Source organism: Oxyura jamaicensis, chromosome 11 (genome assembly GCF_011077185.1).
Source record: "Oxyura jamaicensis isolate SHBP4307 breed ruddy duck chromosome 11, BPBGC_Ojam_1.0, whole genome shotgun sequence".
NCBI classification, from domain to species: Eukaryota; Metazoa; Chordata; class Aves; order Anseriformes; family Anatidae; genus Oxyura; species Oxyura jamaicensis.
Window position 1 is genome coordinate 11,764,541 of NC_048903.1, and position 18,230 is coordinate 11,782,770.

At 32.9% G+C, this 18,230-nt stretch overlaps 1 protein-coding gene across 1 annotated transcript; it reads left to right on the forward strand.

Moving 5' to 3' along the window:
* The first annotated feature begins 509 nt into the window (after nt 1-509).
* Nucleotides 510-17,560, forward strand: TERB1 (telomere repeat binding bouquet formation protein 1). The gene is made up of 19 exons (XM_035337059.1): nt 510-808; nt 1,712-1,822; nt 2,018-2,146; nt 2,618-2,749; nt 3,242-3,302; nt 3,378-3,493; nt 3,632-3,754; nt 4,083-4,235; nt 5,142-5,273; nt 6,541-6,666; nt 7,590-7,753; nt 8,492-8,850; nt 10,446-10,507; nt 10,900-10,992; nt 12,251-12,421; nt 12,880-12,960; nt 14,387-14,535; nt 15,600-15,818; nt 16,170-17,560. The coding sequence occupies exons 1-19, from the start codon at nt 775-777 to the stop codon at nt 16,197-16,199; spliced, it is 2,445 nt and encodes an 814-aa protein (XP_035192950.1). The 5' UTR covers nt 510-774; the 3' UTR covers nt 16,200-17,560.
* The last annotated feature ends 670 nt before the right edge of the window (nt 17,561-18,230 follow it).

An 18,230-nucleotide genomic window follows, 5' to 3' on the forward strand; every position in this document is an offset into this window, starting at 1 on the left:
GACTGCCAAAAAGCTTTAACCATCTTTCTGCTTCCAAGCCTTAATTTCACTCTGCTGTTTACATAAATTGGAAATGCTGGTATACTAGGTTTATGTAGAATCAATGCTGTGGGTTTTTTTCATTTACATGTTCTATTTAAAATTTATTTAGTGAAATAGAATCAAGTCTTGGTTTAATAAATAATCAGTGTCTTGGTTCCTGTGCATTCTTGTCTTTGGTTTTGATCATTACTGATAAAGCAATGTAATTATGGTTTAGTGGTTGGCTCATGTAACAGTGGTAGGAAGTGGATTGTTTTATACCGGATGTCAGAAAATTGCTTATTTATGATTATCTGGTAATCGTGCTGCCCTTTGTTGGCTGATGATGAAGTTGGTAGCCTGTTGTGAGGAAAATTTGAGGACATTTATTGTGATCAATGACAGAGCTAGATATATTTGAATGCCAGGTGCTTTTTGTGGTGACCCACAATGGCAGCATGGAATCATTTTATTTTTGTTAAATATTATCTTTCAAAGCTGCTGGCATAACACAACTATAAGTATCATCACTATAAAATAGGGTATTTCCAAAGGAAACCTTCACCGTGCAAGGCTATATTAAACTGTTTGTGTGTCAGGTGATAATGTAAAACTTGAAAGCTGTTAAAGCGTGTAATTTAAGAAAAAAAATATTTAACTTATGTTCCATGTGTTATGGAAACTGCTGATCTAAACAAAGAGCAAATGCTTTTTCCTTGCCATTGTAGAACAAGAACAAGGGTATAACCTAAAATGGAAAATCAAAAGGTGCAGAAAACACTGTGTGGTAAGATACCTGAAAATATTTGTCATTTATTTGAATCTATTTTACAAAGTTTTAGTAGATGGAGATAAGTCAGTTGTAGGAGGGTGAACTACTGGGGAAATGTTCCTTTTCCTTGTTGCCAAATTTTTGGATTCTTGCCTTATTCAAACAGTAAATAATGCCACCACACATTCACCTTTTCCTGCTAATATTTAAACATATTTTTTCTATTTAATTTCTTTAAGAAACACAAAACCTAAAGTATTTGAAAAATACATTATCTGTTCTTTACAAGTTACGAAATAATTATCTAATAAGCCTTTTTATTATATCAAAAATACAATAAACAGATTTCTATAGTCATTTATCTACTTAAGATTGTACGTAGGTGCACCCCCAAATGCTTTGTGTTAACTTCCTGACATAACTACCTGGTTCAGGATGCTAACGGTTGAGGTAAGTGATTCAGTCTTGCTTAAATAAATGCCATATAGCAAGTCTTGGCATTTAGCCTAATCCTCCACTGGATTCTGTTCCTAATTCACTCAGACGTTCATAATTCTATATTATTTGCTAAACACAGGTAATGTAATTTGCAATTGGAGAACTTAGTAATTGTGATATAAATTGCTAAATAATGAGTTATTGACATTTATAACCTATACTAACAACAATTAAAAGCCAGGAATATTAACGTGGGACTGTCACTTTAGTGAAGCAAATCATGCTCAAATTATTAACTTTGGGTTAAGTACTTTTCTTATTTATAGATGGATAGAAGTGGTGTAGCTCTGCATTTTGCTTGCTTTTTCTTTAAAATACATATCCATGGTACATTTTTGAGCTGGTTTAATGTAGCACTAAATGAATTTATATAAACGAAAGATAACACTACATGTGAAGCTTTTTTTTGTTTACTCTTAGATATGAAAACAGATCTGAACTTACTGCTTGAATGCCTTAAATACCAGATGGACTGCCCTTTATCTCAGAAAGAGGCTTTGATCACTATTTATTCAATTTGTCAACAAAACAGTAAGAATCATTTTCCCTTCCAAAAACATAACCATTTATGTTCACAATGTATGTTAAGAAGCTGTCAATGCATGGAGAAAGTAAGTTGGCTAAAAGACCTAAAATTTGACAGGGTATAAAATCTTAAGATTTTCATTTTACACAGAAACAAAAGCAAAATTTTAATTTTTATTCTTTGTTTTCTGTTGGTTGTAGGTGAAGCAAGTGAATATTTTCGAGAAATTGGTGGTTTGAGGTTTATAAATGATCTCGCAAAGTCAAGTGCCCATTGCGTAGTAAAGGAAGCAGCTTTGTTTACATTAGGAATTATAATAGAGAGTAATGGTAATAAATACTATTATGTATATTTCTGAGTTACTCGTGGTCATATTATACCTTTGCTTGTTCTTTTTCTCCATTATTTTTCCCATCAAAAATCATATTACAGAATAATAAGCTCAAGAAAGGGGCAGTAAAGTTGCCACTGTTTCCCACCCCAAGGTTTGAAAAAATACCTTGCTGATATGCCTCTCTCTGCTAGATTTGTGTAGCTAGCACATCTTAATGCTAATGGACAGTTTTACTGCTTTACTTCCTCGTTAACAAGTGTAATGACTTATAGATTGTTCCAAAGTTTGCCAAGGACCAGCATAGTTTAGAAGTGACCACAGGAGGAAGCCCTAAGTCCCTTAATAGGCCCTCACAATGTCTTAGATAAAACTAAGCCTTTGTTTACTATGTTATCAAACTAATTTAAGGTATATTTTTTTAAAGGCTTACTTTAGGACTTTAATGGTTTTTATTTTCTGGTTTCAGTTTACTGTCAACAATCTTTATGTACTTCTGCATTGTTTGAGGACCTCATTTTATTTTTAATTAATAAGGATTCTGGTGTGAACTTGAAAAGAATGTCTGTTTATGTCATCTTAGTGCTGGTTTCAAATAACAGTAAGTGCTTTCTTCTGTGTTATAGCACCAGTTTTTTATTTATGATTTCTTTTTTTCTGTTTGCCAATCTATGTTATGGAAATTTGGAACACTCAATAAGTAATGCTTTTGTGAGGTTAACTTAAAAAGATGAATCATAGCATGTCAATGAAACTGAAATACAGAATCACTTAGGTTGGAAAAAGACCTTTAAAGTCTTTACTGTAAGATATAAGTAAGTAATTGCTTACTGGGATTTCCTTAAGTAGCAGAAAGTATTTTAATTCTGACAACATAATATGCAAATCAGGAATTTCTGACAAAAGTCTTCTGACAAAGTTAGACATAGAGAAAAATAAAACACTTTTGGCAATGTTTTTCTGTGATTTTCAAGGGAGGGGCATATCTAATTAGGAAATGGAAATACAATGTAAATATATAAATTAAAGTTGACATCAGGATTTTGTTTCAAGTTTCATGTGTCTTCTGAGTCTGGTGTGTCTTCTCTTTTAGAATATGGGCAAACTTACGTCAGAGAAACAGGCTGCATTGGTCTTCTGCTGCAGTTATTCAGGTAACAAACAATTGCTGTTCAAACAGAAAAATGATAGAATATTTAGGACCTGTTTCCTTTGTTTTTCCTGAACAGAACAACTCTTTCCACATCTGAGATGAATCTGTCAGATGAAAATACTTATCAGTACTATCAACTGTGGTCTTCAGTCTGCAGTACTCTCTGTGCCTGCGTTAACAATCCTCAGAACGGTAAGTGATGCTGTTACAATTGTGAAAAATGTTTAAAGTGTTTCTCCAAAGTGATAAGTTCTGTTTTCATTTTTATTGTTCAACTGAAATTTCAGTGTGATGCTTTGCCAAATTATGTTTGGACTTTTATTTTCCCAGAAGATAATCAAAGCATTTGCTGTGCAGTTTTTCCATATGCAAAGGAGTGGATAGAAAGTTGCACAGAGCCAGAGATAGTTCGTCCTATTTGTTCATTTGTTGGCCTCACAGTTGCAAATAACTGTAAGTACAGCTGAAGCCTTAAATGGTTTCCTTTTGTAAGTTTCATTTTATACTTACATGTTTGATTCTTCTTTTTGTCAATCTTTACAAATACATTTACTGTCTTTGCAACTTTTACACTGAAAATTAGATTCGACTATCTCCATCCCCCTGGTTTGTGCTTATGAACACAAACAGCCTCGTTGGCTGTAATTACTGAGGCTGGTAAAAACTATTTGGGGGCTTTTTTGTTTAGAAGTAGTTTGAAAATATTTCATTACTACATTTCTGAAAACATTTATATGCAACTTTTTTTTTTTTTTTTTTTTTTTTTTTTCCTCTTACTAAGCCACTGTGCAGAAATACTTTGTTTCTGTTGGAGGACTGGATACCTTAGCTAAAGTTCTCATCAAGTTGATGCATGATTCCTCTATGAGTCACTCCAGCACAAAACTTGCAGTAGTAGTAACAAAGACTCTGGATGCCTGCATTGCTAATGATTGTGAGTGAAAAGACCACTGCCACTTATTTCTGATAATTCTAAAATGCATTTTTTTCAGGTCTGGTTTTGGTGGAAAAGTGTTAGGAATGGATGCTAAAAGGCCATTAGTTTACATATATATATGTATGTATGTATACATATATATACACAGATCCAGTTTGTATTGCAAAATCTTTAATATTCAAACTTGTATTGGGAATGACTCAGTTAATCTGAGGTGGATTACTTTGCTACTGTTACTAAAATAAGCGCAGTGAAATTTAAACCATACTAAAAATTAAAAGTAACTTACTGGTGCTATTTTTCTGTAAGTAAAGCTGAGAACTAGGCAATGCAGTAAGCTTGGATTCTGGAGTTAGAGTTTTGCTTCTGTAGGCTTCTAGTGTAGGATAATAAGCTTTGTAAGCTTTAGGAGTATGTGTGCACTAGCAGTGCTGTTCCCAGTTTCAGGAAGAGTTTGCCCTCTTTATCAGGAACGTTCCTAGCTCTTGTTTGATTCAGGTTATCTGCCATAACCTTACTCTACTCTATTAATCTGTTCTGGAACTGATGAAGGATGTGAGAAAACTCAGCAGAGGTCTACACAACTTGCACTTTAAAAGTCCTTGTTTGTCAGGTCTACCACAACTCTAGAGTACAATTTGGGGGAAAAGGCAGTGTTTTATATGGGGAATGGCATGGGTAGAATTACTGCACCAGTAGAGGTGTGGCAATTTGAAGTGCTGAAATGAAAAATGAGAGATGAGAGTTTGCGCAGTCCCAAGGCTTTTTTTAGAGTCCCAAGTTCCTATAGAGTTATCTTAATAAATAAATAAATAATAATTTAAATAATAATTTCAGACTTGAATGGTGTCTGTGTACTTATTGTCTAGTTCATTTTTCTTCAACTTTTTTTAAACATAATAGCTGCCATGGGTGGTGCTTTGGTGAAGTATCACACTGTGTCAGAGCTACTGAACCTGCTGTCTAATGACACTTTGGATACAGGAGAAAAAATTAGTATTATTCTAACAATTGGACATTGTACTGAGGTTTGTGGTAAGAATTTTTTTTTCTTTCTGCCTTTTTTTTTTTTTTTACTGAATTCTTGTACATTACTTCAATGGTGACATTTAATCAAGATTTTGAAACATGAGGGAATGTTCTTTTAAATAGTGTAACTTTATATGCAGGAAAAAACTAGTTTGCCATATACGTGATCTCCAAACTGTAAGACCTGTTAACACACAGTATCTTTCAGAGCTTTAGAAAAGTAGACCATTAGGCAAGAATTCAGAGCTTGTTTTTAGGTATCACAGGGTAAAATTCATCCAGTCCTGAAAACTACTAAAATGCATACACACCAAATAAATTTTTTTGAGCTGTTTTAATGGCCCTTGAATAGATACAGCTGCTGCACACTGTTTGCATATCTATTTTTTAAAAGCTGTACAATGGTAATGTTTTTAGAGTAACTTAAGTGGTAAGTAACCCTAGAATGTTTTTGCCAGGCTCCTCAGGGCGTGCACAAGAGTATCTGTTGAAAGTATAATATTACTATGGTGTTTTCTGGTAGCACAGGAAGACAAAAGACAGACATACACCTTTTGGTAGATGGGCACGCTTTTTCATGTGTTCAGCAACAAGTGAAAAAGGGATTATGTTCAAAAATCATGATGGGTTATCTATCGATAAAAAGTTCAGTAGTTAGCTCAGCAGGTCATAAATTTGATGTTTAAAAAGCCTCTTTTTCATAAATAATTAATTGAAACAAACATAATGGAAAATATCTTTCCAAAAGAAACATGATTAAACCTACAGAAGAAAAAAAAAAGTTTCTTTTAAAACATCAACACTGACAAAACAATTTATTTTTTGTGGGTTCCTTTGCTTTTATTAAATTTAGATAACAAAACTATTTTTATCAAGTTGTCAATTTCATGAATATAGACTGCAAATGAGATCACAATAAAATTTTTGCTGCTGTCTTAATTGATGCTAAGCAGTGCTTACATTTTTGACTTGTGTAGTTTGGCTTGGTCCTTCCTCAGGTTTCTTGCAATAGATTTGAACTATGGTCAAATCATTTTGTGTGATTTAGAGCACTTCTGCTGCAGCCTGGTTAGTAGGGTCATTACAGCATACTTGAATCCATAATAATGTTTTGTTTTATAATGGTAAAAACCATATAAACCATAATAATGGTTTGTTTTTTTCCCCAGAATTTCCCTGAAAGTTATTGGTATTAAAGCTTCTAAAATTACTTCAGATTAAGTGTGTATGAGGTTGCAAATAACTTATTTTCTTTTACAACTTTCTATTTTAGAAGAAAACCAATATGAACTGCTCAAGAACAATGGTCTTCCACTTATGATTCAGGTACTAACTGAGTCTCAAGATGAGGAACTAAATAAAGCTGCTACTTATGTGCTGCAAAACTGCAAACAAATGAGTAAGCTTACCGTTCCTGCTTTAAAAATGAGAGATGACTTCCATATTTAAGTTTTCTTGATTTTCTAAATGATTTTAACTGTAGCAGCTTTGTAATTATGTGTACTCAAAGATGTTTATTTTCTGCAGTGAAAGTAAAAGTAAAAACTTACATGGTGTTACAATAATGCATTTGTATAACCTATATTTGTAGGCCCAGTTCATAAAACCTTTTCAGTCTATAAACAATGTACAAAATATTATAATCCCATACCCTCTTAGTACTCTGTTCATGGGTATGTACCCCTGTACAGTTAGAGACTAAACCAATGGATAATCCGTCCTGTAATCACCATGGCTACTATTATTTTACCATATTTAAAATTGTTAACTTTAATTTTAAAGTAGGGTGTATTTTGAAGCATCCTGTTTAATGTTTTTTAATTGTGTAATACTACCCATGAAGCAAAAAGACACCTTGTCCTTCAGTCTCTATAGCACTGAAGGTATTATGCAGTGCTAATCAGTACAAAGCATGTATCTATATTTTTGCACTAAAAGTGTATCTGAGAGTTTTGTTTAAATGTACAGCTGAGGGGATATGGTACTTTTCAATCTCCATCGTTATATATTTTTAAATCCGTAGTGGTAAAGGAATGGTCCAGAATAAAATGATTTCTTAGAACAAAACATAATTTTATAAACAGGTTTTAACAACTGTAGTTGCAAGCTCAGTGATTACTTAATGGAAACGCTGCACTTGCTTCTTGTAACCACAGTTTATCTTTGAAGTGTATGAACGTGTATGTATAAATTTAGATTAGCAGGGGGTTATATTTTGCATTATTAATTACGGGGAGTCACTCCCTCGGAAGACTAAAATATAATAAATACTTAAGTATTCAGTGATTGAAATTTGGAATATTAACTTTATGTTTTATGAAGCTGAACAGTTGTCCCTGAAAATAAATGAAAGTTCATTAAATGAGAAGAATGCAGATGAGTTGGAAGCAGACATGCAAGTCAGAGAAAGAAGTCTACAAGACTACTGGAAGAAAGCAAAAGAAATTTTACACAGAATAAAATTGATTGAAAAAGAACATGATGAGGTTGGCATGTTTATCAAAGTAGGGTAAAACTAAGCACATCTTCTCAGAGTCTAGGGAGCAATAGGAAGTAAACCCTAAGATAATTTCAGTGTGAGTTAGAAAAGTAGGGAAGATATGGGATGTATGAGAAACTATAACCTGCGTTTTTTGCCATTATTGTATATCATAAAAAGAAGTATTGAGTGCAGTCAGAAAAAGACGGCATCTGAATTTCATGAAGCATTTTAGTTTATTATAAAATAGATTTTCTACAAAGTTGAGATATTTTAGGTTGGAAAAACAAGAATTGGATTTTATTTTAATTGCCAATTGCTTAACTTTGTAGTTTAATATTCACAAGCATGAAATATCCATGACTGTAGAGCTATGACAGGATAGCTAATGCACATGTGAACGTAAACTGAAATACACTTTTGCTATTACATTATTTTGCTTGTGCTATATAACTGGAGGGTATCTCTGGGTGTGGAATAGCAAATGTTGTGTTATTTGTCTGGATCTTCAGTTAATTAAAATTTACCAAGTGTTCTGTATTAGTAGCACATCTATTGCTTCACTCTGGAACTATCACTTAATAACTACCCCTTCGACACCTTTGATAGCCCTGCTGTTTTGTCAGCTTTCAATTCAGTCAGGGATTAGATTGATATATCCTAGTTAATCTTCTTACTAGAAACAACTAGTTGTTTTTGTGTTTTAAGAGCTCATATAGTTACTAACTAATATTTTTCAATACAGGAAAGAATGCAAGGAAGAGTATTTGTTGATAGACCTTTAGAAAACAGTGCTGAAGCATCAAAATACCATGAATTGAATCCTAGTGATCCAGAAACATATGTAGATAGAACACACAAAGAAATACGTTATCCACGATTAATTTCTAATTTGGATGGTCGGGTTCTTGCTCTAGCTGTAAATTCTCCCTTGAAAAATGAAACAGTGAATGCTATGAATCCAGTAAACACTTCTACTAGAAAAAGTGAACAGAATGATATTCCATGGCCAGCTTGTGAAGTGCAGACAAACAGTGTGCTTCAAAGTCATCGTATAAATGAAAAAAAAGGTTGTGAAAAAAGACAGTCTATTCTTCAAGTACAGTAAGTATCTTTCATCTAAGCAAAAATAGTAAGTTGCTTTTCATTAGTAACTTCTGAACTGAAGTTACTTTGGAAGCCTTTCCAATTATTGGTTACTAGTTATGTAATTGTACCAAAGGTTATAGACACTACAGTGTCATTGTTTATATATATTTTTCCTGTTCCTTTCTTATCACTATGTTCAAGACCACAGAACATGGCCTGTAATAGGTCATGTTCTGTGGTCTTGAGCATAGTGATGAGAAAGCATCCATAGTCTTCTGCCTTCAAATTCACACTGATTTTGAAGATTAGGATTTGACCCATTGGTTTTGATAAAACCAAACCATAAATACGTCTGTAATGTGCACTTAAAAGGAAAACAGCAGTTATAGAACTACTCTGCAAGAATTCAAATTATAGTTCCTATGAAGAAGGAAAAAAAAAAGCTTTTTTTTTTTTTTTTTTTTTTTTTTGCCATGTTTCGCTTCTCTTATATTCAGTTCCTTCACTGCATGGGAAGAAAGAGACAGTCATTTACTGTTCTCTTGCTTTACACACCTGTCTCACACAAATGCTTATTTTCCTCTTTTGCTTCCTATGGTTATCTTTCTTACTGATAAACAAAAAATGAATTACAGGCAACCTTTAAGAATAAGTGTAGATTCCATTGTCTTGCATTTACATAGAAATATCCTCAGAGACAGGCAGTGGGAATATGAACAAAACTATGAATATATATATATATATATTTTGTTCCACATTTTTATTGTGCTTCCTTTATGTGGCTGGCTGGACCGTGGTCCTATATAGCTTGCTAGCATGTATTATACTGTGACTTTGCAGCTAGCACAGAAAATTATCAAGAGGCTAGAATATTTTCTGTGGTACTTTCAGTTAAATTTCAAGTTTGCTACTAATTGGCATAATTTCACACAGCTTTTTTTGTTGTTGTTCTGACCTGTGAAGCACAAAATTATCAATAAATACATTTTGTGGAAAAAGCGCTCTCCTTGCATGTGTGTATGTGTAAAAACAGGAGTTACCTGAGCACGACCATGGATTAGGCTCCTTGCTTCTGCAGCATTCAAAGGTAGTCAATGATGCTGAAAAATGCATGATCATGGTATCACAGGAATGTGCTGGTTGCATAAAAGATACTCAGTTTAAGAAGAGAACATGACAAATTGCCTTTTAGAGTAATTGCAACATCTGGTAAAAGTTACAGTATTCTGAACACTTCTTTGGGAATTTAATGTGTACTAAGTAACTGTGATTTAAAGTGGAATTGGAAATTAATCTGGAAAGCAGCAAATGCCAGGAAAGTACTGTGTTCCAAATGCTGGAAGAAACATGCTGAACAGCACTTCAAGGAATGCTAGTCACACATATTTGGTAAACATTTCTAAGATGACAATGTCATGCTGGATACTTCTAGTTCAGGAACTTGGGAAAAATACCATCTTTTTTTTTTTTTTTTTTTTTTTTTAGAATTGTATCTTTTGTATATTGAATGTGCTTTATGTTCTGTATTTTGGAAAGTGTGTATTAATTTACAGTTAAATTTATGTTTTGAATTGTGATATAAAATTTGTTCACATTGTTAATCTTTCCAGGAAAGGCTTATTTAAACAACCAGCAAAGACTGTTAGAAATATGAAACAGGCGTGCACATCAGGTACAAATAGCTAATCATATTTCTGTTTTAGATAATTTTGTTCTTAATGATTTTAGTTAGTTTTGTTTAGTTTTATCACTACATTTTTTTAAGTTAGATGACAAAATACATTATTTGCAATATTCTTTAACTGAATAATTCTGGAATTTTATATTATATACAACCTCATCTACAATGTTCTTTTTTCTTGTAAGATTTTTTTTTTTTTAATTGTAACTATTCAACTGAATGTCTTACAGATAAATGTTTTAAATTAAGTCTGAATGCAATCCATACTGAACAACTGAAGCCCTTAATAGAACATTTGCAAGGCTACTGGTTTTGTACTGTACTTTTAAGTGTGGGGATAGAGCCTACCTTTGAGAGTGACATTTTTTTTCTTCCTTATTTAGACCACCATTCATTCTCCTCAGAGATAACCAAGGAAGAAAAAAGTACCTTGACTACAACTGCATCCCTTAAAATGACAGATTTAAGGTGTTTAGGTAAATATCTTAGGTCTTTGTTTCCTAAATTCAAAAAAGAAGCATTGAAGAGCCACCAAATCAGTAAGTGAACCTGACATTACAGAAATCTTAACGCTTCTATTGGATTACCTATTCTCTAATCCTTAACTGCTTCCTTTCCTTTTTCTGCTCCTAAAATAAAATAAATGTTGAAATAAAGCTTACATATTCTGATCCTGATCTGTTTATCTTTACTAAAGTTGGTTTTACTAAGAAACAATGTAGAACGGCTTAAAAGAACACCCAGTAGTAGTTACAGAAATACTTAAGAGCAGGTCTTTGCCTCCTCAGAGGAAAAAAAAAAATGAAGTCCTGCTCAAATCCCTCGTTTTCACCCTGCTAAGCTTCTTACCTCTTATGAAGCCCTTCTGTTTCTATGCCTTACTGCTCTTAAATACAGAGAGGCTTTCACAGCAATCCATGGCTGCATCCTGCAGTTCCTCCGTATTTTGCTTCTTGAACACAGTCCATCAGTAGGTCATGAAAATGCCTCTGCTACTCAGCGTTTGTAAGTGGAATCTGTATGGTCTTTTTAAAATAGATCCATAGTCCACTGTCAGATATCATGTGGGCATATGATATCAAGTTGTCCAAGTAGTTTCAACCTGCGTTTCAGCAGTGCTTTATCTTAGGCTAGAATATTGCAGAGATGGTACCTGTGCCCTTCAAATTTTTCACAGAAGTTCTGTTTTAGCTGCCATAACTAACAATGAGAGCACTTAAGCGTAACTAAACCATATATTATCATAGTTTATGACCTGAGAAACAAATCAGAAGGCTTCCTGTGAGGGAATTCATACATAAGCTAGGCTTATCAGTTATTCAGGTTAATACAGATAGCTGTCACAACACAAATTTTCAAAGTATAGCAAAGATATGTTTTATGTTTTAGCTCCTGCAGAAATCGTTCCTTCTGTGCAAAGGGTACAGGGGCCCTTTCTTCCCATCCCATCAATATTTTTACTTCTGTAGAGGTTCTGTATCTAATTTAGTAATTTTATAGTTGAAGTGCATTATAACTTGCTTCCATAGATCACGTTGAAAACAAATTTAGAGAGCAAACGCAAACCAAGAAGTAAGTATTTTCAAGAAGATGTAGAAATAAAAAACCTCTTTTAACATACGTATATGAAAAATAGGAGGTTAAATTGTAGATCTGAGCAACATACTGGATTTTATGATGGCTGCTGTAGCAGCTATGCTTTCTGTTTCTATGATACCCTATATTTTTTTTCAGGTTGTACAACAGCAGGCCTGTCTTTCAATAGTAAAACTTTTAGCAAGATGCTGCGAACTTGTCCATACCTATGTTATCATCACAAAGTCATTCTGGAAGCTGAAGAAAGATATAAAAAGGAACTTCAGAAGTTGTCTGTTTCTAATAACAGTAGATATGCAGCTTATGAGAGTAATTTATTTTGTTTGTTTTTCAGTAACTGTTTAGTAACTTGTTTTAACAAATTCTTATTCTGATATCCTACTCACTTTATATGATTTACCAATGATTTGTACTAAGTGAGATTGGAACTAGCCACTTTTTTGGAGGATCTGGTGTACTTCTTGTCAGTGGTGTTGAATCTTTGACAAAAACTCTCCTGTTTGCCACAGTTAGTCAAATATTAATAGAAGGGAATACATAAAGTTGCAATAAGTGTGAATGGATGAACTTTACAACAAGCTTGTTTCATTCCAGTATTACATGCCAATGGATGGAAAGAGGCTTACAATTACTGATCAATAAGAAGAGCATTAATCTTATTTAAAAGCATCTTTTGTTTTTCTGGTTTAACAGAAGCAATTTTTAAAAGTAATTAAACAGTTATTGTCTGCTGGCATTTTCAATGCTCTCTATCTTATACTTTTTAGAAATACTGCTGACTCCAATAAAGAAAGGAAAATTACATACAGAGACATCAACTTGTACGGGCAAAAAGGATAATTTCCAAAGTAAGGCCTTAGTTTGGAAATTAATGCAAAAAGCACTTTTTGTCTGAGTAATCTTATTGCAGGGTTTCACCATGGAAGCCTGTGGATAAAGAATTATGATATTGTATGTGGATTCTGTCAACAATTTGTCAGAGAATGCATAATTTATAGTCATTAAATTGTTACACATACTACTTTACAATTAAGTTATCTGGCACTTGCATTGAATCCTGCTAGGATTACTTCCATGCCATCTACTATTTTTCAATTTTGTAGCCTTAATTTTAAAAATGTAGAGGCATAGTCAGGATGAGATCACAGTGCAGCTGCCTGTTCCTAGATTCAGTATCATTCACCTGCACCTAGATTCAGCACCATAGCTGTGTTATCCTATTTCTGTTTCTGTTCCTTCTTTGAGTTCTGCTAAGGACTTGGGTTTCTGTGTGCTAAATAGCTAAAAGTAAACTTGAAATATACAACAATAGTAGAGCAAGTGTCTGGAAGTAACCTATCAGAAAATTAAGGAGGTTTGTTTACCTGTCCTGTATACTGACTTGCTGACGAATAGCCATGGGGAAAGTGAATATTAGCTCTATCAGCCTCTGCAGTACAATTTCAGAACCCTGTGCTTACAAAAGCATCAGTTGCACCTAAAAAAATGGTAATGTCTATAATGCACAACTGTCCATTTGTAAGTAGTGGAATATGTATCTTTTAAAATATTTTATTCTATAGTATATTGAAAAAGTTGGTTATAATTTGAACTCTTTTCTTTACTCCGCAAATATATCTATTTTTTTGCACAATTCACAAGGAATTTTCTTCAGAATGTGATGATTTTGGGTACATCCTGCAGAGCTCTGACTGCAGTCAAAATAATACGTTCATCCACTAGTGACCCATACTGTTATTTAGGACTGACCAGAAATTTTAAAGCAGGCTGAAGAAGCTCTCAAAATCAGTACTTAAATAATTGAACATTCATATTAATTAAAAAACAAAACAAAACAAAACCATTTTATTCTGAAAAATCAGCCCACTAGTCAGGAATTGATTTTTAGTGTTCTATTTCCAAAACCCTTGTTTACATCATTATATAATTAATTTCTGGTAACAGCTAGTAGATGTGTGTGTATATATATATATATATATATATATATATATATAAATCATATTCAGAAACTAATTTGGCTATGGTAGCCATGGAAGTTTAAAAACTTTTATTAAAAAGAACAGCTGATTATTTCATCTCAGTAACTCATTACACTAATATATTACCTTTAGCAAGTAAACATTTTCTGAACTTTACTGGATTTTTCAGTCTTTCTTCCAAGAACAGATGGTAGTATGGCTCAAAAGATGGTCTTGTCATAAATATTAGTTCCTAAAATTTTACCTTTTTTTTTTTTTTTTTTCAATAAAAAGACAAAATGTTTTATTTTTTTAGGTATTCTTTTGACTCCGATTAGAAAAAACAAATCTGATACTTCCCATAAAGATGAACATAATAAAAATACTCAGTTACCTGGAGAATATAGCTTGCTACCAACATATGAAAAGTGTGAGTATTACCAGAAAATTAATACTGTAACAAGAGTAACTTAAAGATCAATTTTTACCTTTAGCTCAGGGCATTGAAAAAGGCATCCATGCTTGCTACTAGAGACAAATAGCTGAGAATTTGAATAGTCATTCTTGTACCTTCAGTCATAGTATTATTGAGGTTTATTTTGGGTTAAAATCTATTATTTGCGAGTTGCTTCCAGTACCTAAAAAGTCCTAATGTGTTAATGACAATGACTGGAAAAAGATCTAATGAAAATTAGATATTACTAATTTTAAAGCAACATTTATGTATTCATGTTCATTAGAAGAAATGTTCTTTTATAATACTACATTCAGTTTTACAGTAGAGCTCAGTTAGTTCAGAGTAACTAAGAGGTGGCCTTGTTCACAATTTCATAGCTTTCCAAAAAAAACAGGATGCTTACTTGAAGAGACAATGTGTGAAAGAAAAGCACAGCCAGGAATGTCAACAATTAAAAGAAAATTGTATATGTTCACGTGATGAAGATGAGGTTAGTTATGCGAAGCCTAATCATACGCTCACATATTTATAAATATAACATTAGTGTGAATTGCATATTTTCTTTTGAAGTCACCTTTAAGAGGACCCCAGTAACAAAGTGAACCATATTAAAAATGTATCCTCATCTGTTGCTTCTACTTCGTAGTGATTTGTCCCTGAAAGAAGTTAAGCATTTTTTCTACTGTTAGCCCTTTCAAGTCAGTGGATGGAGGTTTACTTTTTTAACTCAAGTTATGGAGGTTTACTTTTTTCTTGTACTTATGAAAATTTCTACAGTATAGAAATAGTAGAAAACTAAAGACATAGCTGTTCTGGCTAGAAAACAGATACTGAGGGTGGAAGTTAGGTAGGCACAACAGAAATAAATGTGTCAATGTCATAGAAAAATACTGTATTTCATGAAGTGGGTGACTGAAGAAATGGCTGAACGTAATACATTGAAGAACCATCATTATCCTGACAAAGTGATTGTTTCTTCAGAACTAGTTAAGATTGCATCACCAGTAAAAATGCATTGCTTCTGAATGTGAAATACTATGTAAATTTATGTATTTTTTAATTACACCAAAATAAATACTTGCAGAACAATGAGAGAGGCTCCCTGGAGATAAACGTAAGAACTTCAAACAAGAAAAGAAGAATCCGAAAAGATTTCACAGATGAAGAAATCAATTATCTTTTAACTGGAGTAAAAGAAATGGGTCATCACTGGAATTTGATTTTGTGGTCCTATCCATTTCAGAAAGGACGGACAAATGTTGACCTTTCCAGCAAATACTACAAGTTGCAGGTGCAAGTAACTAAAGTTTAGTTTTCTACTAATCATATATACTACCAGGTCATTTTTAATCTTTTCATCCTGATTTGACTCTCAAAAAAAACCCATAGGATGTCAGAATTTGCAGCTTGTGGGGTTGGTCTTTCTGTCATTTCAATGTTTTGCATGCTAAGGATTCGAATGGTCTCCAATGTAATTTAGAAATGCTGTCAATGGATGGATCAGGTAGTATTCTTTGCTGTATTCTGGGTAAATGTGGGAATGTTTAGTGGCAACCATTTTTCTACTGAAACTTTTTCTAAAATTACGTAGTGTTTTGTGTCAGCATTGGTCATGACGTTTTTTGTATCTACTATCTTACAGAGGCAGGAAAAAAACAAAAGTAATCAATAACATCTTTCAAGAATATTTTCGATTTTGATGCAGAAAGTTGAAGAACAGCTTTATTAACAGAGAGGTATTACCACAATAATACAAGCCTTTTGAGAATTTAGATTGGTTTGCACTCATGTTTTTCACTGCTAACATTCATTTACAGAAATTGTTATGGTTTGCAAATTTCACTTAAATGTAATTATTTTTTTGAAAAAAATGCTAAAATAGTTACTAAAATAGTCTTTACCAGTAAAAGTTGTTGTTTTTTTAAAAGAACTTAATTTAATGTTCTTAAACTTTTGATTTTGTAACAATTAATTTGCTTTGAATCTTTTTACAATGTATTTTATCCCATTTGCAAGAATAGGTTTATTGAATATTGTGAATTGAATTATTTGAATTATTGAATAAGATTTTTATGAATATTTTATGCCAGAAACTGCTAAGTGTTAATGTTATTTTTTTTCCCCCCTTTTAGTCGGTGAAGTCAGTAGCTAAGGTACTTTGTTATGCACTTGATGTACAGTATGTGTAGAAAACTAGAATACATTGTCAGACATCTAGAAGAGGTGTTTTATTATTCTAAGTTATGCAGTCAGGTCAACAATTAGGAGAATCTTGTAGTTAGCAGAAATGTTTAAGTGATTGTAAACATCATAAGGACCTTTCTAATGCTATCAAAACATTCACAATATAAATGCTATTAACTATTAATTTTGAACATACAAGTCATAGGAAACGTTCAAGACAATTGACATACCAGAGATATTTCTGAGAGAGAGGAGAGAGCTTTCTGAGCTTTGAGAGAGAGAGGACTGGTAGAACAAACTTTATAATTTTGTTAAATTCTTATTTGCAAATAATTCTGAGTAAAACAAGATGTATCTATGACAGAAAGCACCAAATGTATGTTTGAGCACTGCTGAATATGCTAGGCAAATCTTACATAGGTTCACATAAAATGAAATATAGAGCTTGTGGAGATGTCAGAACTTCTAGACAGAAGATACTGTGTGGTTCAGCTGCAGCGTTTCTTGGATGACTTTCATGGACCTATGTAAAATACCTAAGTGATGAACTAAATAGCGTGTAGCTACTGATTAATTTGATTTCTATTTACGGTGGAACATTTCTTTGTATATTATGTAAGTGCATGAGCAGAACCACTGTTTCTGCTAAATATACAATGGTTATAAAAAGCTTTAGTGAAAGCCTTAATAACTTGATTTTTCAGTGATAACCTGTATTTCTGTTCTAATCAGTTAATTTATTATGGAAAAGGTTTGGTCATCTTATTTCATCTTATTTGCAGTAGGCTTTTACTATGATGTAGCTTAAATGCTTAAAAGCAAGCAAGATAACCTGAAACTGAAGGACTTGCACTGATGATGATGCTGATGATATAATAAATAGTTTTTTAATAGTTTTTTAATGTTTTCAGCTGTTGCACTTTTTAAATATATATTATTAAAATATTAAAGAACCTATAAAAGATGCCTTAAGGTATATCTTTGTAAAGGCCCAATCCTATAAACCTTTATAAATGGAGGTATTCCATGTGGTGTAATTAAATATTGGCCTACGTATTTGCAGAACCTGAGCCAAAAGTAATATCAAGGAATGTTGGGTACATCAGGGAGATTTTGGTCTGTTACACACTCCACAAAGTATTTCTCCAAGGACTCAAAAGCTAGTCTAGGCAAGCTTATATTTTGTGTACTATCTGAATGTATATTAGTAATCCATATTATTCTGGCCTAAATATACTTGAAGTGGAGAAAATATGGAAGACATACATCTTTAGTTGACAGATGTAATCAGAGTATCACAATATTGACAATTTACCTAATTATAGGTAATAATTTAGGCTGTGAATGACCTCTGGATTCAGTAATCTAACTTCCTTAGACCAGGCCTAATTTCAAAGTTAGTCTGGGTGCTCTGCGCCTTGTCAAGTGCTGAAAATCTCCAAGGCTGAAATCCCCACAATCTCCCCTGCCGCTTTAATTGTCTCATAATGAAAATTGCTGAAATAGGCATCATTAAAAC